Source organism: Hesperophylax consimilis, chromosome 6, assembly GCF_061612785.1.
Source record: "Hesperophylax consimilis isolate HC1 chromosome 6, BYU_Hcon_1.0, whole genome shotgun sequence".
Lineage (NCBI taxonomy): Eukaryota > Metazoa > Arthropoda > Insecta > Trichoptera > Limnephilidae > Hesperophylax > Hesperophylax consimilis.
In genome coordinates this window covers 32344731-32370657 of record NC_142841.1, presented here as the reverse complement: position 1 = coordinate 32370657, position 25927 = coordinate 32344731, and the positions used below count along the sequence as shown (strand labels likewise).

The window sequence follows — 25927 nt, the reverse complement described above, 5'->3', positions numbered from 1 at the left end:
AGTACTGCCAAGACCTGAACAACCCTCACCCAATGAACCCGGGCACTCCTGCCAAGTCAACAAACGTAACAAACCACTTGGGGTGACCTACAGCCGAGGTCATGCAATTAATGGTTGCCGGGCGACGGTACCAATACCTGCCTCCCAAATTGGGATACTTCAGAGTTCCATATCTGGGACGATGGATATAACGTTGTGAACTGATAAAAGATGTATCGTATAAGTAGAAATTCTACACGGAGAAATTTGTGCACATTTCCTGATATCATTGTTCAAGTGTTTTTATTCAGAAAACATAATTTTGGTCTAATCAAATGACGCCACAAAGTAGTTTTGGAGTTATTAAAGTTTTTTTAAATGCAATATGTCAGTAAAACGTCGTTTAAAATAAGTCGGTATTTGAAAGTTTTCAAAACAAGAGTAGGTAATTAAGTACCTACCCATAACACGTTAATGCATCATACACCTACCTACGACAAACGACTGACGTATCATGCTAATTAAATTAATTTCGTGCTTAGTTAATTCAACGCAATTCTAGCCGATTACATGGATTCAAATTGGCATAATCGTACATTACGACTTCAAGCGAAGAATAAACTACAAAACAAAATATTTTTACATAAAATTATCTGTAACGAACGTGGTGTGCACTAACATAAGAATAATTTATTGTTTGTGAACCTGGTCAGTGGCGGAACAATAAACTTTCAAGCCCCCGGGCAAGCGTGTAAGTCGGACCTTTCTGAAACGAATTTAAAGCTAAATAAATTTCATATTTTTTAAGATGTAAATTTCATAACGCGTTTAAATATAACACATAAAGTAACAATTGTCAAGACCCACTGTAATAATGGTCCAGCAAAATGGTGATTGTTGTTTGGCGATAAGTATACCGAGGAAATGAAAAATAAAGATAAAAGTTAGGACAACCTAGCTAATGTAGCCATAGTCTAGCGAAACAAATTTCCTCTTTTTAAATGTGGCTTTTGACCCTGGCTATTCTGAACCAACCATGGCCCTGATAAGGTGTAATTAGTGAAACTGTACTACTGTACGTATGTGAAATTATTATTTTTAATTTGTATTTAAATTCGTGGTTAAATACCCTGAAGACCCCTTTAACGAATGTTGGTTAACCTTCGCAAACCCAACGTCAAAAAGTAATAGTAATAGTATACTATGCTTTATGACACTCTAAATTTGAATATGGAATAATAGGATGGGGCTCAGCAGCATCCAAACACGTTAAACAACTGAAGGTAACTCAGAATTGCATCATAAAGACCATACTAAAAGTTCCCATAAGGACGTCAATTACAGAGATTTTTAAACAGTTTGAAGTTCCAAGTATACAGAAAATCTATGCCAAAAACATTCTTCTGGTACATCACCTCAAAAATGATTTACAAACAAACACAGATAACAGAGATACTAAATATACCAAAGTGTAACCCTACCTTTGGTACCTTAGCTCTGAATTTTTAGCAGTAAAGGTATATAACAAACTCCCACTTAGTGTCAAACAATTCAAAACAAAGAATAACTACATTAAGGGCATTAAATCTTGGCTTAAAGAACTACCGGATAAAGAGCATATTATCGTCGTAGAAGTTTCTGGAAAACCTTACCCAAAACATCAAGTTGAACTATAGAAGTCGCTGAAAACTTCCAAAACCTAGTCCCCCTCAACACAGGATCTGCTAGTGAGGAGGACTACGAATATAATCAATATCTATTATACATATACACATTCTTGTAAAAAAAAAAAAATATATATATATATATATATATATATATATATATATATAAATTTTTAAAAAAATGTCTAGCGAGGCCAGTTAGGTACATATTATAATATATTGTAGAATGATAAATAAAATAATGAACGCCCGGGTTGCCGGCAACGAAATCTCAACAAGAAAGTTTGTTAGAATGAGATAAAATTTTGCTATCTTTCAGGCACCAATTGGAGATATGATGTTTTTTTTCTATGCCGATCCCTATCAAGAAACCCCGGACCCGTATGCCTTTGCTTTACAAGATCATTATTTTCATACTTACGATTTCATACAGATAGCATACCATTAAAGATGAAATAATATTTTGGAGCGGTACTAAATCTTCAAAAATGGCTACACCTTGAACATAATGCTTCGTATACACATGAGAAAATAAAGCGCGAGCTGATCTACGAATTATAGCAAAGGAATGAACCGACTGAAATTCATGGCTCCGCTCGCGCTTTTTTTCTCATGTGTATATGCAGCATTACATCAACTTGAAATAATCAGTCATTTGCCTTTTCCGTTGCGGTTACGGTCAATGAATCATGAAAAATACACGAAATTCACAATACCAAACACTAATACACTTTGAAAATCAGTTATAAACACATGTTCATTATGTTTATCAATATTTTAAATAAACAAACATGCAACAACATAAATAAATAAACATGCAACATTTCGACACAAAAATTTCACTATAAAAAAAATAAAAAAAACAATAAAGCTACGTAAAACAATGACAGACGGCAGATGTCAAATAATCTTAAACTTTACGGAAATCGGCACCAAATAGAAAGTTCAATTCATCACAAATCCATACGAAAAGACGACTCACATGCAAACAGGATGAAAAAATCATAGAGTAAAACGCCCACAATGTGATTATAATTTTGGCATTAAAATTTGGCGCACTGGTTGTTACGCCCCTGACCTACAGTAGGTACACTGTATGAAAATACTTGAAATGCTACATTATACAATAATTATTGTGCATACTTGAGGTAAATTGGTATGAAAAATGAAAATTCAAGTACAAATTGAATGGCCAGAACAGTAGTCAGTCGTTACACTCGAGAACAATATAACAATATTATTCAATTGCGTAAATATTTCATAATTAACCTTCGAATAAAAATAACATCAAAGATAAACCTACGTTCCTGCAGTACTATTTGAGAGCTAAAAATTGTATCGGTTACAACAATTTTTAATTTAAGAATCCAAAAATTTTCACTCATGAAAATCTTTTAAATAAACTTTGCAGTTAATTCAAAATTTAATATAAATAAATTAATTACAAATATGTAGTATACTTACTTGGCCGGATGATTTGCGAGTCTCATTATGCATTAATTGTACTATCGTTAACCAGAGCTTAACACTGTACTACACTGTAGTTATAACAATTATACACTTTGCACCACCACCAATTTCTCAACAGGACTGCCAGTCGTGGTTCGGCGAAACTCCCCCGTCACTCTATTGTTTACTTTACTTTTATGTGTTTACAGGTACTGGAGTGTGGGTCCCCTCCACCAACTATCTGCCGGACACTTGAACTTGATTGTTTTGTTGTTTATTTTTCTGTGTTGTCCTTAGTTTAGTACTTGTAAGCGCTTGCATACCGCTTCATAACACCGTATGCGGGGACATTGAAGGCCTAGCTTCATTTATATAAATTGTAGAGCCGTTTATTCAAAAAAATTAGATTCATGTGAGAGCTCCGAAGGGGTGACCATAAATCACCTATACCCTTTGTACCTTCAATATACACTTTGCACCATGGCTGTGCTTACCCTACTCTCGCGTATTCCTTAGCTCTTTAGCTAATATAAGTTCTTTACCGATTGCTTTGAAATTTTGACAGAACGTTGCATTCGAATACACGTGTGTATGTACCTGTTATTATTTTGGTACCTATTTTATCACTGATCTGAAATGATTTATACTTGTCAGTTTCAATTTTTTTACAATTAAAACTTCATTGAACTTGAATAATTTTAAGAATTATGCAGGAATACGAAATTAGTATTTTTGTTATTTGTTTTTGGGATGTTATGCCGTGTTGCGCTAACTCCTTCTTTAGCCAACGTTTCGGACAGCATTGCAGTGTCCATCATCAGGGCAGATGTGTTATTTGAGGTTGTGTTGAAATGTGAGCTTAAAATGTAGCTTAAAATGTAAGCTCACATTTTAACACAACCTCAAATAACACATCTGCCCTAATGATGGACACTGCAATGCTGTCCGAAACGTTGGCTAAAGAAGGAGTTAGCGCAACACGGCATAACATCCCAAAAACAAATAACAAAAATACTTTTGGCCGTGAAAATCTCAAATCATATTTGACGAAATTAGTATGTTTAATTTGGCAAAGTGAGCGTTTGCATTGTTTTTATTTTGATTTTACATTTGATATATAGCTTGTTTGATATAATCAATTAGAAAAATACATATTTTTCCAAAAAATATCTTACAAAATGACAAGTTTGAATGATAAATTACCTTAAAAATATGTTATGTGGCAATTTATTTTAACTTAGAAACATCTCCTTTAGGAGAGAACCACTAAATCCTGAATGCCGTGTCAAAATAATGTGAAAAATATGCACCAAGTCCTTTCCACATCTTTATGTTATAATTTAAACAATTGCAGCGACCTTCGTTTGTCTACATTTATTTGTCAGACTGTTAAAGTATTTTTATAGTAATCCAGGAAAGCACTACGTATTCAATTTAGAATTTAAAATTACACGAATATTATAAATCTTATTAAGTACTATCGATTCGATTCAGAAATAATAATAAAGAGATTACGAATGTGTTACAACTGAGCTTGAAAGAAGACTGCACACGGCGGCTCATAAATGGGTTAGTGTCTCAGTTCTCAATGTCACGTAATACGTTCACTTTGAAGGCTTCTTCTTTCGAATCCCTCTCCTGCCACTTCTATCCGTGTCAGACTTAAACCAAAGTCACGGATCAAGCAGGTACACTTGACGTAAATAGAATTTATATAGACGTAAGTAAAGACATGGGTAATAGTCTGGTAAGTTCACATTTGTAAGTGTTATGCTACGTATACATACGCGAGCCGAACTGCCGAATCGAAACTCAACTAATAGAAAAAGAACGAAGCAACCGCAAATGACGCGAAACCTAGTTTGCAGTTGTTTCGTTCCTTTCCCGTAATTCGTGGCTCGGTTCGCCTTGTATACGTACCATAAGGATTCAATAATTCGTGTAGTTTTTAACCGCACAACTCAGTAGGTACACTGAAAATTCAACACACATTTAAAAAGTGATATAAAGTCATAAAAAGTGATATAAAGTCATAAAAAGTGAAATAAAGTCATAAAAAGTTATATAAAGTCATAAAAAGTTATATAAAGTCATAAAAAGTAATAAAACAAAAACTAGGTTAAATAAGTTACGTTGTTTAGGTTCATATATTGTTTTTACGAACCCGTTGACAAACTGCTATCTCGCAATGTGAAGGGACTATATGCACATAATTTAAAGTATAAAATTAGGTATTGTGTATTATTCAGCGCCTTGGCTCCTTTGCTTCTTTCGCTAGGAGCGGACCGCTCCAGTTGCGCCTGCAATGGGCCGGCCCTGCCTATTAGTTTTAAGAAGTTTGGCTCAGAGCTTCCCTTGGGTGCAAGGCTCGGTAATAATTAATTTATCTTTAATTGCTCGATTGTAATACTCATATATGTATATTTGATTACATGAAAGTTACATCTAATATTAGCAGTCTGTTATATCTATATCTACTTACAGTATTTTAGTCATTACAAGCAGATATCAAGGTAATGATTCTAAGAAAGAAAAATTCAGAAAATTCACCAATAACCTCGTGAGTTTTTATTTCCGATAATAAATTAACTGTGATGATTCATTAATCAATAAATTGCGATACCTTGTCCTACTGATACCATCAGATAATACCGGGTTATCCATCCGAATGCGGGATAGGTCTATGATTCGTTATATTTGGAGAGTTGTGTCAACAAAGTTATATCTAATGGTAAGATAACGGTTTATACTGTACGCAATTGCTGTGTTGATAATTATTTATTGATTTCATAGATAGATGATTTGTCGTGAGTACCACAAAGAAGCTATGAATGGTACATTTAATAATTGAGGAATGAGGGCGAATGAATTGAGGGAGGGGAAGAAGAGACGGAAAGAGTATGTAGGTACTGATTTATTTTTTATATTGATTGATTTATTTTTATTTTATTAAACCAAAAAGGCGGTAGGTACTCAAGTAAATACTGAGTAAAATATTGCTTAAAAAATAAAAATATTGCTTAATTGGGATAAATTATTTAAAAAAAATGGTATCAAATAATTTTATTGCAAATTAGAAAAAAAATTTAAAATTTCGGCACTGGTCAATTTTATCGGGCACTTAATGGAATGATGATACACCCTATGTATATAGAGCTGTGCTTGAAAAAAAAATTTGTCCCTTGTAGAAAATGAGCTTTTCGTTGAACAAAGTATTAGACTGGCCGCATACATACGTTTTTCGTATTCGATTTCCGAATTCGTTTTCCGTATTCGGACATCCGAATGCACGGAATCAGTAGAAAATACATTAACTGCCGCACACGTTCGTTTTAGTTCCGAACGGAACAAATTCCTTACGCACGTTCCGAATGCCAGCCGGCGCGTTCGGAGAAAACGAATGGAAAAAACCTAATGACGTCATGTGGAACGCAGCTATTGCATACAGTTTGTTTGTGCCGACGCAAACGTACGGAAATTTCCATTCGTAATTCAGTGTTGCCAGCGGATCTTGACCTAATATCGTCGTTTCTCATACATAAGGTAGCGTAAAGTAGCCGAATTTGCTGTTAGGTGGGACATGTGTAGCCTAAATGGCGATATATCGCCCTTGTTGGCAACACTGGTTCTGACGTTTATACATTCCGAATGAAGAAAAACGAACGTTTGCGCTAGTCTCACGGAATTCCGAATACGGAAAACGAATTCGTAAATCGAATACGGAAAACGTATGTTTGCGGCCAGCCTTACTGCATATTAAACTCATTTAAATATTTTTTTAAATCTGTTTTTCATCATGACAACATCAGTTATGAAGTTTAGAAATATCTATTTAACGGTGAAAAGAAGAAAATATCGTTTCCCATATTTTCTATATAACATATTTTTGGTAAGAGTGATAAAATAGTGTTTTTAATACATTTAGTTTTCCCAATTTTTACATTAATTACATACAATATTGTAAAAATCAATAAGAATAGTGGGAACCCACTAAAGCGCATCCTGTACGTGGGTAATATAGTTAAATACATTATATTATTGTACCTATAAAGAAACAAACTGTGGGCATATAAAACAAAAACAAGATTACAATTTGTCTAAGCGGTTTGTATAAAAAGTGTTTACAATAATGTATGGGGAATTTATAAGTGTTTAGTGTAATATATGGTGAATAGTTTATAAGAAACATAAAGTGATACAAATTAAATAAAAAAAGTTTCATCTGCTATATTGAAAAGCCATAATTTAAACTCTTTTGAATATTGAGGAAGTTTAGAAATCACTTGAATATTTTTCGGTAAAAGATTGAAAGAACGAAATTAGACGGCTCCAGACAGGACAATGAAATTGACTATTTGTTCAAGAAAGAAATTCGATATTCGAAATTTGATTCCAAGAAAGTTTAAATTGAGCATACTTCAGGCATACAGACACGCCCACAATCATTCATAAATACATACCTACACTAATTAATTAGCTAAAGAAATCGTAAATATCAAATCTTTTTATTTTGGCGGAGTCTTAACTAAAATGATAAAATAAGGTTTGAAATACTTGTCATATTGTTACATTGAGTATTCCTTCACTGAAATAACCCATGAGATTAAATTTTCCTCCCCTAGACGAATTTTCCCATTGAATCCCAATGCAGGGAAATGGATTTTCTTGGAATCGTTATTTTTGTTGGCTAGCCAGTTGCCAGGCGACGGAAAATTTAAAAGGGGTGTAAGTACGATTTATTTTATATGGGGAGACGATCAACACTCATATAGGGGTACTAATAACTATGTAGTATGTAAGTTTCTACACGATAGTACGGTATTAAGGTTGTAATCTGTTAGTATTTACAACGATTCGAAGTTTACGAGTAAAACAACCGTCTGATAGTCAAGTACATAAACAATATAATACAAGAGATTCAAGGCCCCGTATTAAGCGATGGTTTGAAAGGGAGATATGTAAATACGATGAGAGGGAGATGATTAAAGGGAGCGCGCTAATATTAAAAAAAAACGAAAATAATAAGCGAAAATGGTGAAATTATTTAATAAAACACGACTGATTTGAAATAGAGCAAAAATCTCTCGATAAATGCTTTAGTTGCATTTAAAGATAAACTCTCAATTTTTTCATCCTTCTAACATATTAAATAAAAGGTGTTTTTAATAATTTTCGGACCTTTGCGATTTTTTTCTATCTAAATAATTTCATATAATTACAGTTTTGGCTTTACAAATGTATGGATATTATCTTAAAAAAACATACATTTAAAAAATATTTATGTTAAAAGTGATACTGGATAATTTGATAGGCATTTAAATAATCTGGAACGGTTCATGAAATTTACACAATTATTTCTGTCTAAAATTTTAAGGGTAATAAAACTATTTTCAGTTCGCATTGCCACTCACTGTTAAAAACATGTAATATTTTCTATACCATATAAAATTAATTGTATAATAAGAAACATATATCAAAACAAGGGTGTTAAGTGTTTTGAGAAACTTGTCAAAAAACCATAAGAAGAAAATCAGAAAATCTTCAAAAATATACCATTTTTAATTTGGTACTACGGAAAAGACCCATAAAGATAAATTTACGAGAGTGATTTTAAAAATCCTAATCATAAAAATGTCTAAAATTTTCAAAGACATCATAGCATTTTTCATTACCACTTTTCAAGTTGGATTAACTTCCGATTAAATGTTCGCTCCTGTAAAGTTAAAGATTTGCTGATAAATTGCGTTACGTAGGGCTAATCGTTAATCAATAAACAATGTAAACAATGACTTATCACGGCAAACAGAAAAATATAACAAACATCATCTTCTGCCTACATATAAGTAGGTATACGCACAATCATTTAGGTTAAATGATAATTAATGATTCAATGAAACACTAATCAAGTCAATCAATTCGTAAAAACATGAACTCAATTTACGCTTTCTATTTTTATAATCACACTAAAAACATTGCAAATTTTATCAAAAATGATCAACGGAATTCATCTAACGACAAGAACGATATTCAAAGGACATGAGAATCAAGTAAAATGGTTTGCATTTCCCTAGGAAAAGCTCTTGTGACGTTGCGTTATTTGATGAGCAAATAGAAAAGGATTCTAAAAATATCGATGAATTCTAAGTAAAATTGATACATAACGAGAACATACTGGTTAGATTGTTTTAAATAATGTAAAAAAATAAGTATTTACCCAACACTATTGCTGTTCATCAGAGTGACCACCTGAGCAACCAGCCCGGGAGTGGGGAGAGCATCTCTCTCCAACTCGGACTGCTTCATATTGCCACAGAAATAGCCAATAACCTCTAAACACGCACTTAAAATAATATACACTGAGTGTTATAAAAATACACCACCATTGCCACAAAAAACAGCAGATTAAACCAAGCTTCCCGCGAAAACTTCAAAATAATCTTTTACTATGGAAAACCTTTTGGAGTCTTCATGCATTCAAAAAGTTTTCAATCGAATTCTAATTTCAAATATCAAATGATAATAAGCGCTCATTATTATTTCAAATGATGTCGTTCGAGCTACGTTCTTTATTCAAAATGAACCCGCACTCATTAGTTTTTTAATAGTGATGATAGTAAAATCACCTTTTGTATTAATTCTAAATCATAACATTTTTATTACATCACTCACTGTTGTTATTATTATTATTTAGTTAAACTGGTGCAGTTATTCTGAGCGTTTGACTGCTGAACGACAATACTCGTAATGTCTGAACTTGGCGGTAGTCGGAAATAACCAACTTTTCTACATCAACATTTAACAACTACTTCCTCGGGAGAACTGGAGAAGGTAATGGGACGAGGGTATTAACTCTTTCTCGCCAAGCATGAGAGCACAGAGACAATAGGAGCCCGAGCAAGCCGGCGAATAAAACCCATTCCTTTTGCGGGATAGTAGATCTATCGAAGCGGAATCCACATGGAATAATAACACTCGCTTAGGTAAGAACTTGCACCTGTGAAGGTCACGTGTCAAAATAACGTTAGATTCGCGAAAAACTGTTAAAACAATTAAAAATAGTTTTATTTACATGCACATCACATTGTCGGATTTCTGTTCATTACTAAAACCCCGCTTGATTTTTCACACAGAATTTCTAAATAACTAAATCAGTCGACTTGGCACAGAGCACAATGAACAAAACAGTAGAATCTTGAATCTCATCGAATCGCGGCGATTTCATTATAACGCGGCAAGAAGTTTGGTAAATTTCTTTCGAATAAAGGCGGGAGTAATCACCCGTGAAGCGCGCGTTTGAAAATGACGAAAACAATAATGCCGGACAGCTGATCGTGGCCTTAGAACCGGCCTCCGCGTGTGGTTGGTGGCCGGTTGGCTACCGCTGGGCTAGTGATGGGATGGTCGGGGGGAAATTAAGTAATTATATTTTATTTCAAATGAGTTGCGGAAAACATTATTTATCTCCGAGAGAAATTTCTTTTACTTTTCTTTGCAAAAAATAGAAATCCCACGAAAAAAGACCTCACTGACTAAAAATAGCTAGACAGAAAGAGCTAAGCTACTAGGAACCATTTATAAGTAGTATTTTATGAAAGAGTAAAAAGCTATAGGTCGTAAAATTATACTACTGAAAGCGAAACAGCACCTAATTTTTATTTTATTTTTATTAACTCTAAAATTAGGGAGCAATGTTAAGAAACACATATCATTTATTCACAAAACTTTATAGCACATAGCGTTTCACTAAGCATAACTCTAATCGATCCGTGAGAATCGATCCGTCAGAGTCTAGCCCAGCGTTCTATAAACCTGATTATCGATAACCCCTTAATATAGCTGAAAGTGGTTCCTCAGCTGCTATGTAATATTCAGTTTTTGTTGGTATTTGTGAACATTTTCCCGACCCGTTTTAAGCTACGTACTCTTTAATGATTATAAATGCCCCCGACTGTCCCTCAATAGCACAACATATGGGTGATTTTGCACAAAAGCAGCGCTATTCAAATCCTCCATATTATTATTATATGTAGATATTTATAACACAGTCGATATCCCAGCACTAGTCGTGACAGTGCTGCCAGGTTACCGATATAACCGGCCCGCGCGTAGGTACAACTACTGTCTAGTACCTACTTGCGCCAGAACGGTGCCAGCCATAGCTCCGTCGCGTAGCTCCATGCCAATAGCCCCGCGACTCACAGCTGAGCCGGCGCGGTGCGGTGCCAGGCGGTGCATTGTCCTGCTTTTTAAATTCATTTTCCCGACAAATTATTTACGAACAGACTTTTTATACACTACGTGCACCGAACAAACTTTACGAAAAATTTCAAAGAGGCAAATAAGTGAAGTCGATTTTTGCGAGATATTATAAACTGAGAATGATTATTAACTTCGTGTCTAAAGAAGTCCATTGATTTTTAAAGGCCTACCTATTATTATTGATAACAGTCCAGTAAAGCGTTAAATTCTTTTGATATTTCATGCAAACGTAAACTAATAAGAGTATAATTGTATACCTAGTGCTATAAAAAAAGAAAACTGATTGAATTGTCGATATTCTATGAAATGTTATTGCATTTTAATGTAAGCATTTGGTGTTAGGACAGGTGACCCCGAAACGTAACTAAACGTGGTCTAATCGTTGGTACCTAACTACGATTAGGTTCTAGTAGGAATCCAATTAATCTCAATTCACGGAATAAATAAAAAAAAACGTTGGTACCTAACTACGGTTTTTTTCTGATTGGGATTTCTAGTCCTGTGAAAATATTTTCAGTTTTCAACGATGTTTTCATCGTGAGCTACGGAACTTAGAAGTCTGTTTGTATAGTTACATGATATTTAATAAAAACAAATGCGTCATATAATTATGGAACAATAAATGCGTAGAAATAACGGACAAAGTCAAAGCCTTGGCAGTAACTACTAGTATGCATAAAGCACGCGTATGTCATTTTGGCAGTAACTACTAGTATGCATAAAGCACACGAATGTCATTTTGGCAGTAACTACTAGTATGCATAAAGCACACGAATGTCATTTTGGCAGTAACTAGTAGTATGCATAAAGCACACGAATGTCATTTTGGCAGTAACTACTAGTATGCATAAAGCACACGAATGTCATTTTGGCAGTAACTACTAGTATGCAAAAAGCACACTATGTCATTTTCACATCAGAGTGGAGATAGCCCTGATGAATAATAAAAAAGTAATATCTACAACATTTATTTTCGCTAGGCCGGCCGTAAATAAAATACGTGTCGCTGACTTCTCGCGATCAAATTGAGATTATGCAATTTAAAAACAATTTGGCATGACCATTGTTGTTCCCAGAGTTCACTTTTATTTTGGTAATGGGTAAAACCATGCAAAAAGGTAGTTGACAAATTGCGACATACAATGTATCCATTGTGAAAATACAGAAATGCTTTGCCGGCGTTTCGATTTTCGCTTAAAACAATGGGCGATAGGATAATCATTATTTTACAAATATTATTATTGTCCTTGTACCCAAATCATGATAATTATGTAGGTACTCAACTGAGCAATTGCTTTTGTAACAAATGGCAAAATTTCTGAAAACAAAATTAACAATTCTGGATTGATTTAACACTTCGAAGGACATTTGTGCAATAATATTAAGTAAGATCACTATAATAACTTGTTTGAGGTTTTAAATGTAACGCCATATTATTGACGCACGTGTCCGAACAAAATTACATTTTGAAAGCGCCGTGGATCTAATAATTGGTCCGGTACCTACCCACTGTGTCTCTGTATACAAATATATAAAAAAAGTAAGAGAGTGCGCAACAAAGTGCTCTCAGTGGTAAGTAGATACTTTGTTGGTTCGTTCAAAGGTTTGCGTGTTCCATACCTTTTACCTGGGTGTATTATTGCAGATAAATATCTCAATTTAATTTGAAACAATAATAGGGCTCCACTCGCCCGTGAAAACAAATACTGATATTATTATGGTACACACGAGTACCTACCATGAATCTATCACAGTAAAAGGATACCTATGTAAGTACCACCTTAAGTTCATTATTACGAATCCTTTATTATAAAGACCACAGAAAATCGTCAACTATGACACACCCGATATTTTTGAATTTTGCGAGGTGAAATTAAGCGAGAGGGAGTAGAAAGATACGCGAAAGGGGCAGTTCGTTAGAACCTGACTTTTTAAACTTTGATTGGTCAGTTGATTGAAAATCAGACCCGATTTTTATCATTTCATATTTATTATGGCGCTGCAAGTCTGGGTGGTATGAAATTGAGTTTTAATAGTTATCCACCACAGTGATGAAATTGTTGTAATAGAAGAAATTACCGAACGAAGTATTTAAAATAATACTATTAAATTATTTTACTAGCGACGCAACCGACTGCAAAGTCAAATATATCAAGTTGTAGGTACTTTCATTTCATGGAGGCGGGTCTGGGTGCCGCCTCCCGGGAAGCTTTTATTGGATAACCAACACCTCTGCCATGTGTCTCCTCAAGTGTTTCGCTACGTTTGGTGACTTAGCAGGGGTGCCCAGATTCATGGGTGAGGTTTTTCCAGGTCTTGGCGGCGGATGCGTCTGCCCACGAGACCCTTTCACCTCTCCAGCCGAACTCTCACGACTTAACGCCTGGCACCGCATTAGGAGAAGATAGATTCATACGTCTGAAAATCACAGACACACTGACCCACAGATTCCTACCCACGCCATATAACTTTTCCTTTCCAATTTAATTTTAATTTCCTAAATATTTCCTACTGAACTAAGAAAAAAAATATGTAATATTTGTCACCTATCAAGTGGTGCTGTGTGTTGATTTGACATGTCTATAATTATTTCAACATCCTGTAAATTTATATAAAACACAGAGTTCATTATTGTAGGTGTTACTCAGCAATAGATTCATGTAGCGGATAAAATATTTAAAAATTTCGAACGAAACAAAAAATAACAAATGTCGAAAAATTCGGAAAAAAATTCGTCAATATATAGGTACGGTATATGTAGGTGTGCAAGAGGGGTACGGGCTTTCACTCACCGTTCCACGATGCGCTTGTTGTCAGTATTAGCCGGCAAGCCGGCGGTCTGCCGGCTGTATAATGGAACGTATTATGCGTTAAGACTCTTAAGTGCATGACCGACGTTTTTCTTCGTTTTCAGCCCAAAAACGTAATATTTTATTATTAAGTCAGTGTGTCCAAAATATGTACTATGAATAAAATGATTTACATATTTAATAAATGTTAACTATTTATTTTTATGCCGCTTAAAAATTACAAAATTCTAAGTGCGTTCCCTGTGTAGACTGTGTACTGAGCAGACAGCACCGGAGGGTAAGGGATTTTCTAGCACCGTAAGGGAAGGGTTAATTATACAGTAATATAAACATAAGGCAACGAGTCTACTCTCTACCAACGTTCGCCTTTACCTTTTTTTGAACTTACCGAGATTGCAAATACTTGTTTTTATTTTAAACAGGAAAGGAGAACTCTGACAAAATAGATACTATATATATTCACATAATATTAACTTTCCATTTGCTACTTTCCTGATAAAAAATCAAACATGCAGATTTTATTACTTTTTTATATTGAGATAATCTCGCTTCCATAAAAAGTTTTCGGAAGAATTTGGCTTCAATTATATTGACTGACCCAATTTCTTATATAATTTCCATTTGCATGATAGGTACTTGGTTCATACATTGAACAGTCGTAATTTAAATTCGTTTTTAATCCGATAAATTTAATGGAATGAAATCATTGGTCGTACTATAAATAATATACTATTGAAACTAGACCGCGTATCCATCATACTGATCACACTAACTTGAATCAAAATTACTTAAAAAAGATTCCGAGTTATAAAACCACATTTGGACAACGAAACAAAACATTATATTTTGCAAAAAAACTCCACAAAATCTTTCCTCCAGATATAAAACGAATAGAAAAAATTAATGAGTACAAGTTGGTAGTCGCAAATTTTTTTTTTCAATTGTTGTGATCTCATTCTATTGTATAATATTCATAAATATGGAAATCCATCAGAAAATAGGTAGTGTAAAAATTGTGCAAAATCTTTTATTTTGCAAATACTTTTAGTACAATACAAAATACATAATTGATTTCTCGTTCTCATCCATTGGCGTCTCGTTAAATTTTTAATTGGTAGGTTCCGTCAAGAACGAGCTTCGTTCATACGGATAGTTTTTTTTAAGTGAGAAATTCGTCGAAATTTGATATTGTTTAACTTAAAAAATAGTGACGAGTAATTTTTTTTCATTCAGATCGATTACCGAAAGGTTTTTCTATGATTACCTAAATTAGAGAGTATGTGACGTAAAAACAATTTAGATATCGCACCAAACTCTCGTTTGGGGCAAGGGTATTTATTACCCTCTTCGGAACGGGAGTGTTATTTTAATTTTAAAAATTTGATGTGCAATAAGTTATTTCCTGGCTGTAAATGGCACGCCTGTAAAAGGCTTGTGAATTAAAACGATTTGTGAACGTTTTTCTCGCATTTAAATCGTTTTTAAATGGATCAATCCAGCGCAGCATAAAAGCGGTTTTTTAAATCTAAAGTCAGTATCACAATCGATAAAGTTTCAGCGAAGATAATCAAAATAATCGCGTTCACGCTCCAGATTCTACATAAATAGCAATGTTTTCACTGCATTTCGCGTTGAAAGAATAAAGCTACACATAAAAAAGGCGGATAACTTTAATACAGACGAGTTTTTGTTAATTATTGTAAAAAAATGGCCGCGTTAAAAAAAAGCGGGAAATCCGCGTTGGGACCGGAATTTTAAGATAAGAATAAATAACACTTACCAACGGTAATCGTAACGGAAATTAGTTGCGAAACTAACCGACAGTTGTCGATAAAATAACAACAAATAATGCAAATTTAATTCAGCTTCTGCTCTTGGTTTCATTGAAAAGCGATCAAGAACAAAATCGGAATCAACAGGATTAAATAATAAGTATTGCACTTATTATAAAAAATATTTTGTCAAATAGTAAGAATAAAATTAAAATGAAATTATTATTAATGCTAATGCGCTCACATCGAAGATATTAGAATACAATAAGTACGGTAAACAAACATCAACTAACTTTATATTTTAAACTATTTTCTTTTTTTTCTCTCTCTTTCCTTTTCTTTTATTTTTTCAATCTTTAGTTGCACAAAATATGTGTGCTAATTTACCTAAATTTTGACTGTCCTAAAAGGGGAAATCCTCCTAGTTGGATAGTCAAAATGTATATATCAATATATCCTTTACTAAATTAAAAAAATATATATATAGTGTGTGAACCTGAGATTTGTAGAAACCATTACAGAATAAATCTAATTTAATACTAGGCCCTCATTTGTGCAATTTTCTGAGAACACTTTCACAATATTATTTATAGTCTGCAAAAATGTTCATAACAAACAATAATAATATAACATGTCTGATGTGGTTTAATATTTACGTATAAACAATACGTAGGCACCTGTGTAGTTTTCCCACGGATTTCTGCATGGCGTCATAAATGCTGAAGTAACCACTTTTCATGAATAGATAGATATATGTATAACTAAACTCAAAATATAAGCCAGGTGAAATGTAAATTTATTTTATTTTTTGACAACTGCTGTGGCCGAGTAGCAAGCTTCTTATCTCAGTACCCAGAGGTTGCAGGTACAAATTCATAGTTTTTTAAAATTATTTATGTGTGTGCTCAAATGATTTTTTCAAATGAAATTTTCACCATTTTCTCGAATAGATTCAACGAACCTATAGTTGACGGCCGGCGTGGTCTAGTGGTATACGCTTTTGACTACAGATCCGAAGGTCGCGGGTTCGAACCCGGCGTGCGCAAATAAATTTTATTTGATTAATTTGTGTTATTTCACAATTAATTAATTAAAAATAATATATAGTATATTTGCGGCACGTTCCAGAGTGGAAGATACTCTCAGTATCGCCCTGGTGTAAGACCACCATTCAGAATTGAAACGTTGCTTGAAATGGCTTTAGCCGTGTTTGGTGACCAGATCTGAATAGCCAGGTACTTCCCCACCTTCCTCTTCCCCATCTCCCTCCCCTCCCCAATACCCTCAGCCTCACAACATACCCCAATTGGGGATGCCATAGTCTCACTGGCTCCAGACGGGAGCAGTTGGGACTCTTGTGCGGTAATACTGTAAAAAAAAAAAAAAAAAAAAAATAGTTTTTATATTTTCACCGAGCATATTATAAAGCAACGAAGCTTTATAAGAAAAACTCCTCTGTCCAAAGGAAATTCTGATATTCACCGGCTGATACATTAAAAAAGAACCCAATCTAGTGTTGCGCACTTGTTGTGATCTTTTTGGCAGTATCAATGTTGTTGAAAAATTTACAGAGAGCCAGTATTATGTACAACCGCCTTATTGACATAATTTTACTTTCACTATACATATAATAACTGTGACAAATACAAAAAACTTTTCTTATACATTATTTTTTTTAATTAATTTTTGTGCAACATTTTACGGCTCTAGGGTAGTTCCACTTTAGATTTCTATCAATTATTAAGCCAAGCTATTTGATATTGTCTACTCTTTCCAAAGGTTGACAGTTACACTCCTGCACACAACAATGTATTTTTAAGGAATGGTCCAAAGATGACTGATTTACAGAGAATAACCTAAAAGTAATATATTTTGTTTTGGTCATGTTTAAGGTTAACAGGTTTTGATCATGCCAAATTTTGATTGTCCTTATTCCCGCCTCGCACTTAGCATAAGTTTAATCCCATGTACCACCAGCAAATACCAAAACAGTGTCATCTGCAAATACAAGTCAAGTACCAGAAAACGGCAGCTTACAGAGGTATATAACAAAATAATAATAATTTGTTATTAATATATAACAAAAATAAAATTGGACCTAGAAAACTACCCCGAGGAACACCATATACAATTTATTGAACTAATGTTATCATTAAACAATACTCTCTGTGATATATTTCCAAGATAAGTTCTCAACCAATCTAAAGCTTTATTAACTATACCCATTGAGATGGGTTTAAAGTATGTAACACCCCGATGAGAAGCAACCATATCAACCTATCAACATAGAAACTTGATTGAAATCACCATGTCTAGTTGATCAGTAGCCAAATATTTCTAAACCTTGTTCTTTCTCTTCTTCCCCTCCCCCCACTTCTGTAAACCTCAAAACATTCCTTAATTTAGGGTTACCATAGTTTCACCGGCTCCAATTTGAACACATGTTCGGTACCACATAAAAAAAAATCAATTATGGCCTAATGAAAGACCACCATTCAGATTTGAAACATAACTTCAAATTAGTATGTACCGGAATAATCAAGTTTTTCACAAATTTCCTTTTCTCCTCATGTACTATTACGCTATAATTATTATAACCAATAATGACTTACCCGATGTTGGCAAGACTGCTATTGCTGGTGGAAGCGGACTGCCCTTGATGCTTGTGAGTTGGGGTGCCATTCAGAGATAATTCGCTGTTCAGCGCGTTGGTCAGCTGCCGCTTGTGGCTGATAGTGTACTTCATCAACTCCTCGCGTAGCTGGGCATCCTCTAAGGAGTTCAGACCGCTGCGGATGGATCCATCAAGCCTAGTAAAAACGTAAACAAACATTAGCAGTTTTCTTTAAGAACAAATATTTTGACATTTTCTTTATCGATGGTGTATTGTCCCTTGCAAAGACCGAAAAGTGTTGGTTCAATGGGCATAACTTAATGTTCAATATTCATTCCGCGTTCGCCACTAGTTTTCATTTCAGTGGCATCTGACCATTCCAATCGCCTCCAGTCCTCAGACCTTCCTGTCCTGCTCCAATCCTTTTCCAAGCAGTCAGTCAACCTCTTCTTCTGCTTGCCTCTGCATAGCTTCGATTAGGGCACCCACTTGGTCATGGTTTTTGTCATCCTGTCATCTGTTATTATTTCTACATGTCTTGTAAACCACAGCCTTTGCGACATAACAATGTTCTCTTCACTGACTCACAATGCAATAATTTAATGCCAATTTCAACAGTGGAGTGCACTCGTGATTTATGCAGTTGGTAAGAAGTTCTTACAGGCCCTGTACAATTATACAGTTAACCCAGCTTCTGAAAAGTTAAATTAAGTTGTATTTTCTATCCTCCTTTTTGAACCACATATCACAGACAACCTCCCAATTTCCACCAGCAGGGCAAAAGCAAATGAAATACTGCTAACTTCATATATATTTTCTTCATAATATTTCAGTTTTTACATGCACTAATTTAAAGTAACCCAAACTCAAGAATATAGATGAAAATTAAATCATGAAAATCGTAAATTGTAATATACCGTACATAATTGAATAACTTCTTACCTGTCAATATAATCATCTTGGCTGTTGAGGCTTGTAAGGGAGTGGTTTAGGTCCATATCGCAGATAAGGTCATCAGAGGCGATGCTGTCGCAGGGGGACAGGGTGTCCAGGGAGGGGGAGCGGGGCATGGGGCGGCGGGAGAACAAGGGGGAGGAATACACCTTCTGAGAATTCTGTAACCCTGGGAAATCAAAATACTAATTAACGTACCATTCATTCTGGAAACAAAGGTATAGAGACACCTTCTTTGAATGCCGTTACCAGAGTTGCTTAGTATATCAAAATATACTTTTGCTATAAGAGATAAATTAATTACTCAACTCATTCTTAGAAAGAGGTACATATTTATTTCATGTTTCAGTTTTTTAAACTGTCTATTTGAACTGGAATTCACATTTAGCTTGATATGAATTAATAAATATAATATTGAAAAAAAAAAACATTTAGGCATAATTTTTGTTATTTGTTTTTGGGGTGTTATGCCGTGTTGCGCTAACTCCTTCTTTAGCCAACGTTTCGGACAGCATTGCAGTGTCCATCATCAGGGCAGATGTGTTTATTTGAGGTTGTGTTAAAATGTGAGCTTATGTATGAGGTTGTGATACCGTGTTGCCAGCTCCAACCCTCTGAGCTAACATTAACGTATCATTTTTTATTTAAAGTGGTTTTCTTCGTTTAGCTCTGGTGTAGCCGTCAATTACCGGATACCAAGAACTATTGAGCTTAGCTCCATCGTCTCTATTAATGTTTACGGGATTTTTATGAATTTCAATGGCCTCCGTAATCAGCCGTGCTCTATAAGTTTTGGGTCTCCCCAGGATTTTAGGAACAAATCCAAAGTAATGCCCGGTGTCAATCAAATGCTCGGCAATTGCCGATTTGTCAGGGTGGCCGAGTTTACAAGCTCTGAACTTTTTCAGAACACTTCAGTTTTTTTTCTCTTTCAGAACACTTCTTTTAACACAACCTCAAATAAACACATCTGCCCTGATGATGGACACTGCAATGCTGTCCGAAACGTTGGCTAAAGAAGGAGTTAGCGCAACACGGCATAACACCCCAAAAACAAATAACAAAAATACTTTTGGCCATTTAGGCATAATATTACAAACATACGGCAAAAATATAATAAAGCGAAAAACTAGTACCAGCAAGCGGAATAAATTTTTTAGCAAAATAGTTCTTAGATTAAAAATATATTTCTTAAGGTTTTGTGTTTTTTTCTTTTACTAAGCTTAAAAATAAACTGGCAGCAAAATTATAATCATAACAACAACAACAACAAAAATATGGGAAAATCAATTGCGCAATTAATTTTTGTAGTGTAAATTATATTCTTGTCTTATCAGGCTGAACCAGATTTCAATATTTGCAATATTTAAAAGAATTCTAAATAGTATCAATTATTATTTAATTAATGTTACAATTGGACTGTGAAAATGTACGTAGATAATTAACTACACTCATTTATTGGTTTACAAAAATCTCTCCGGAAAATATTATTTTAGCAAAAGTAAAAAGTCACAGTAAGAAAAAATATTTTTTAATGGTAGCAGCCATTTTAAAGATGCTATATATCAACGGTTCAAAACCGGTCGATCGCGGAGCGAAAATTGGTTGGTCTCCGATAAACATGATTGTGAATTTTGAACATAATACTTATTTCCATATATTGAATTTACAGCTCTTGATGAGAGAACTTGTATTGTTGTCCTGGGACAAATTGGTTTTGCCACATTCGTGCTTATTTTTTAATGAAGCTGTTAATGGTCACAGTTTTGAAGAACTAAAAAAAAGCCACAGCAAAAATTCTTGTAAGATATTTGTTAAGATTTTCGACCCTTTAAATGTTTGGAAACCCTTGCTTTATAATAATAAGGGAACAAACTCAATTTGGGAGACGGATATGGGTACCGTCGCCCCTGGAATCATTTAATGGATAACCATCTTCTCTGCCATAGGTAACCCCAAGTGGTTACTTATGTTTGATGACTTATCAGGGGTGTCCAGGCCTTGGCGGCGGATGCGCGCTCTTACCAGCTGCTTAGCTCACCGGATCGGAAGAGGCCGGATGAGGGACACCATTTGACCTCTTCAGCGGATTGTTTCCACCCGTGAGACGGATTTATTTATACGTTGGTCACTCCTGGACATACTGACCTCCAAATTCCCACCCACCCTTCAAACTTTGTTTTCCCCCCTTCCTTTCCTTAAAAAGAATCTCCACACAACATCCCCTAAGATGACATGGACCCTGAGTATGGAGTTAATGTTAAAAAAAAATATGTAGCTCAGAAAACCATCTGTAGTTTTTGGCTGTTGAACACCTTACTGTTCTATTGAATTATCAGATAGCAGAAAGGGAAAATGGCTATTATATTATTATGTATGGATTTGTTTATTTTTTTACATTAACCCCACACAAGAGGCCCTGAGGAAAATAATTTCTCTCAGGGCCTATGACATCTTTGGGGATGCTGTGTGGAGTATATTTTTTTTTAAGAAAAGGAAGAAGATGAAATTGAGGGTTGGGTAGGAATCTAGGGATCAGGGTGTCCAGGAGTGACGGACATATGAATATATCCCTCCCACTGCGGTGCAAGGTGATGAGTGGAGAGACCAGTTGGAGAGTTAAAAGTGTCTTTCCAAACCAGCCTCTCCCCAAACCAGCATCTCCCCATACAAACACACCTCACTCGATGAACCTGGGCACCCCTACTAAATCACCAAACAAAGCGAACCACTTGGAGTGACCTATGGGAGAGGTGTTGGTTGTCCAATAAATGGTTACCAGGGCGGCGGTAACCAAGCCCACCTCCCAAATTGTAAATTAAAATTGAAACGAGTTTTGTTAATGTGGCTTACGTTTCTACCTAGTCATTATGTATTTATTATATTTTGTTTATTAAACTGCTAGATAATTTTGAGTATATACGTAATTATAATAATGATGTTAATATTTTTAGATAGGTACCTACTTGAACAAAGTAAAGATAACATAAAGACTTGCAATAGTTCTAGCTACGCTACACGGTTGAAAGCAAAGCCCCACCTCACCTTTGTTTTTCTTTGTCACCAAAGGTGATTCGACATTTTGATGGTCCTGCAGTGTTGCCGTATTTTCTGTGGCATTAAAGTGAACTAACTGTAGGGAGGAGGTCATTTGTTCAGCCGTGCTGTTGCCTGCAAATATGTCACGGGTTTAAACAAAGGTTACGACAGAAAAGGCCAAATTACACATTGATGAAAGTTTCACATGAGTTGCAAAAAGTACAGACAAAGTTGAAGGATAGAAGGTACTGATTTACGAATCTCTCCAAAAAAACTCTGTAGGATTTAGAGCTGGTTGGTTGAACCTCTGTAACAATTGCCAATGTCACAAATCAGAAACGAGCGCCATTTTGAATTTTTTGACATGTCACTAAATAACAACCTTCATTAATTGTCAAATCTCAGCCCGTGTCGGAGTTTGATCAGTTGTTAAGAATAATGGAAATAAAATTATTAAACCAATGACACCAGCCGAGAATGAGCAGTAAAAGAAATGGCGCCGTAAAAAAAAATTTATTACGCTGATTGGCAGTTTATGACAACTTCAAATGTGACCGAGGTTCACTCAAAATTTAAAGTGTATAAAAAATGCCAGTTTTTTTCAAATCTGTCAATTTCATTGTAAATGATTGCTTTGTGTTGTTGAAACTTTCAAATTCACTTCTATTCAGCTAGAAACATTTCCATTTAGTACCTAACCAATGGAAATGACGGTCTGAGATTCAATTCGAAAGCATGTGCAATAAGCAATCAATCTAAATCATAATATTATATTTTGGCCAAAATAATAATTGTACAAACAAGACAGTGGTAACTTGGGGTGCAATAATAATTATAGAGATCTGCAGAATAGTATTTATCTGCATAGAAAAAAAATAGTTGAACATAGATAAATAATTTTATAAGAAGATAGTCAATAAATAAGCTGGTTGTATCTATGGATGGTGCTTACCTTCAAACATTAGAGCTGGCTGGTCAGCTATCTCATCGTCTATAAGGAAATCTCTTCCTTCTGATAGGGATAGAGAATGAGACGGGGTGCCAGGTGTGTGGGGACTCTTATTTTGAGGAGAGGCCCTGAAAAGAAAAGCATTATTACTGTAATGTAGTAAATCTGTTTTCTTACGTAGCAATTATTACTATTGAGACGGAATAAAAAATGCACAGCTTTTGTGTCACGAACATCTAGGTAGATGCAATTGTTTTTAAACTGCTCCATCTGCTACGGAGCATTGGAATGTCAAAAAATAAGATCTTATATGGTTTCTTCCAAAATTTTCAATAGCAAGAAAAGCCGGGTAGAAAGTCAGTTGGATTTGAACCGATATTTGTAATGTAGACTACGTTTTTATATTAAAATCTGGGAAGTTCAAAACCCAATCGCTGCCAAGCCTGTATTAACACATTTCTGGTGGGTATTTTTTGTGCTGGCGCTACGCTGTCTCCGAGCGAAAATAAAGGTCCTGCGCAAATTTTTTAAATTTGTTTTAAATCGCTATATCTTCGAAAATAATTAAAATATTTTAACATTGAAATTTAATGAATTTTTCAAATTCTCCGAAACAACCCGTCGTTAGTAACTCAGCATACCCAAGCTATAAAAGTACTATACGAAAATCGAATATTATTTGAAATGCAACTCAATACACCTTGTAATATGTTTATTACGGTCCGCCTATCAGTTCTTGCCCATACCTGCTTTCTTTAAATACGTCCAACATCTCCTGCTCGCTTGCACATAGGAGTTGAGTGGAAACGGGACAGAGATAGAGATTCAAATCGGGTTTCACGGTCATAAAAACCCTCTCTCCAGGAATTGAATTATTACAATAACAAATAATATACTATCTCTTTGTTAAAATACTGATGTAAACGAAAATCACGAAGACAAATATAAAAAGGAGACTTGCATTATGATTCGATAATTAAGTACTTGTCGGCGAATGGGTTGAGCTTGAGTTTTGTGCCATCTATATGGAGAGAGTCAAGATATCGTGAGATGAATTTGTAAGTAAATTTCTGAATCGTCTATAGGAATGCCAATGGGAATGTATGGCGAGTGTGGACAAAAAATATGGTGAAATAGCATATGTAAGCGATGAGAGCAGCGCGGTTTCTGTAAAGCCACAATTGGAGCAGATCGCTCCGGGCGCCAACTTCTAAAGCCACCATGGAGTCAAGGAACCACAGCTCTGATATCACCTAACACAGCACCCTTAACATTTTTACTAGCCCCAGACGCTGTGTGGTTCAGGGCCAGCTCTGCATGTGAGTATAGCGCTCGTGTGAGACCAGCATTAAAATACAAAATAATATACTTACTTTTCGCTGGATCCATTTTCCTTTGTCATATTTTCTTCACACACTTCTTTCTCTTCATCCTCTTTATTTTCTTCATTCTTATTATCGGCAGTGTGATAGGCAGATGACGACATGGTGGTGTCCTTCTCCAATACGGGCATGTCGTTGTTGGATTCGCTGCTCGAAGAGATAAGACTGTCAGCGGGAGACGTTTCATCATCGATCAGGCTCTGATTAGAGGAGGCCAGTGCGGCGAGAGCTGCTTGGGGATCTTCCGTCAGAAGGGTGAATTGCTGTGAATCGCTTCCGCCGCTGAATGCTGATGATGACATGGAAGCTAGGATAAAATAAAACAAATGATTATTTTATTAAAGTTAGAACTACATACAAATACATTGTCTAAACTGTGGTATCAAATTAATAATTTTAGTTTTGTTCGTCTGGCGGGAATGCTGTAGTATTAGTATTATTAGAATGTATTTCAATTGAAGGTGCCGAAGAACTGGATGTCATTCTTTTTACACCGATCAGGAAACATGTCAAGCATACCAAATTTTAGCACACTATTGGCGTGTTCTACAGGTGAATAGATCGTTTTCGACTTGCTCATGTGCTTAATTAAAAGCTCGTCTATGGAACAATTTGTACAATCAGTAGACAGAGGCGTAGAATGACAGTGTATTAAAAATATGAAAATCTGCATATCGCAGTTTGCTGTAATGGAAATGAGTTGATAATACATATGCACATACTTGACATCATCATGCTCTGTATGTTGCAGTTCTGGCTTAGGGTTAGAGACTTCAGCATAAGGGGACAGGCGCTGAGCTTGGCGTAGTCACGCGGCTCGTTATGGTCTATCTCCACGTGTGCCTGTGTGAAGGAGGGCAGGTCGGACGTCTTGTTGAAGCCGCGTTCCTCATCACAGCTGGAAGATAAGCTCAGGGCGGCTGATATGTCCTCATCATTTGATCTGGAAATAGTTGTTTACAGTCAGAAAATTGTTGATTTAAAAACGAATGACAGAATTTATATTAATTTAGCTAATTCATAATTTAAGAAGTTAAAATTAAGTTAGGGTATTTT

General features: G+C 35.1%; 1 protein-coding gene across 10 annotated transcripts in view; it reads right to left on the bottom strand.

Moving 5' to 3' along the window:
• Nucleotides 1–25927, bottom strand: part of LOC149423210 (uncharacterized) — a 205508-nt gene that overhangs the window by 49927 nt on the left and 129654 nt on the right. For all 10 annotated transcript variants that reach the window (XR_016302279.1, XM_089632574.1, XM_089632580.1 and 7 more), the window contains 6 exons: nucleotides 25594–25814; nucleotides 24863–25178; nucleotides 23493–23617; nucleotides 22547–22672; nucleotides 19490–19670; nucleotides 18546–18743 (listed from right to left, as the gene is read on the bottom strand). Coding sequence is in view for 9 of the 10 variants with exons in the window: in XM_089632574.1 (XP_089488700.1) it covers nucleotides 18546–18743; nucleotides 19490–19670; nucleotides 22547–22672; nucleotides 23493–23617; nucleotides 24863–25178; nucleotides 25594–25814 (1167 nt within the window). In the remaining variant the exon portion in view is untranslated. The remainder of the gene's footprint in view (nucleotides 1–18545; nucleotides 18744–19489; nucleotides 19671–22546; nucleotides 22673–23492; nucleotides 23618–24862; nucleotides 25179–25593; nucleotides 25815–25927) is intronic.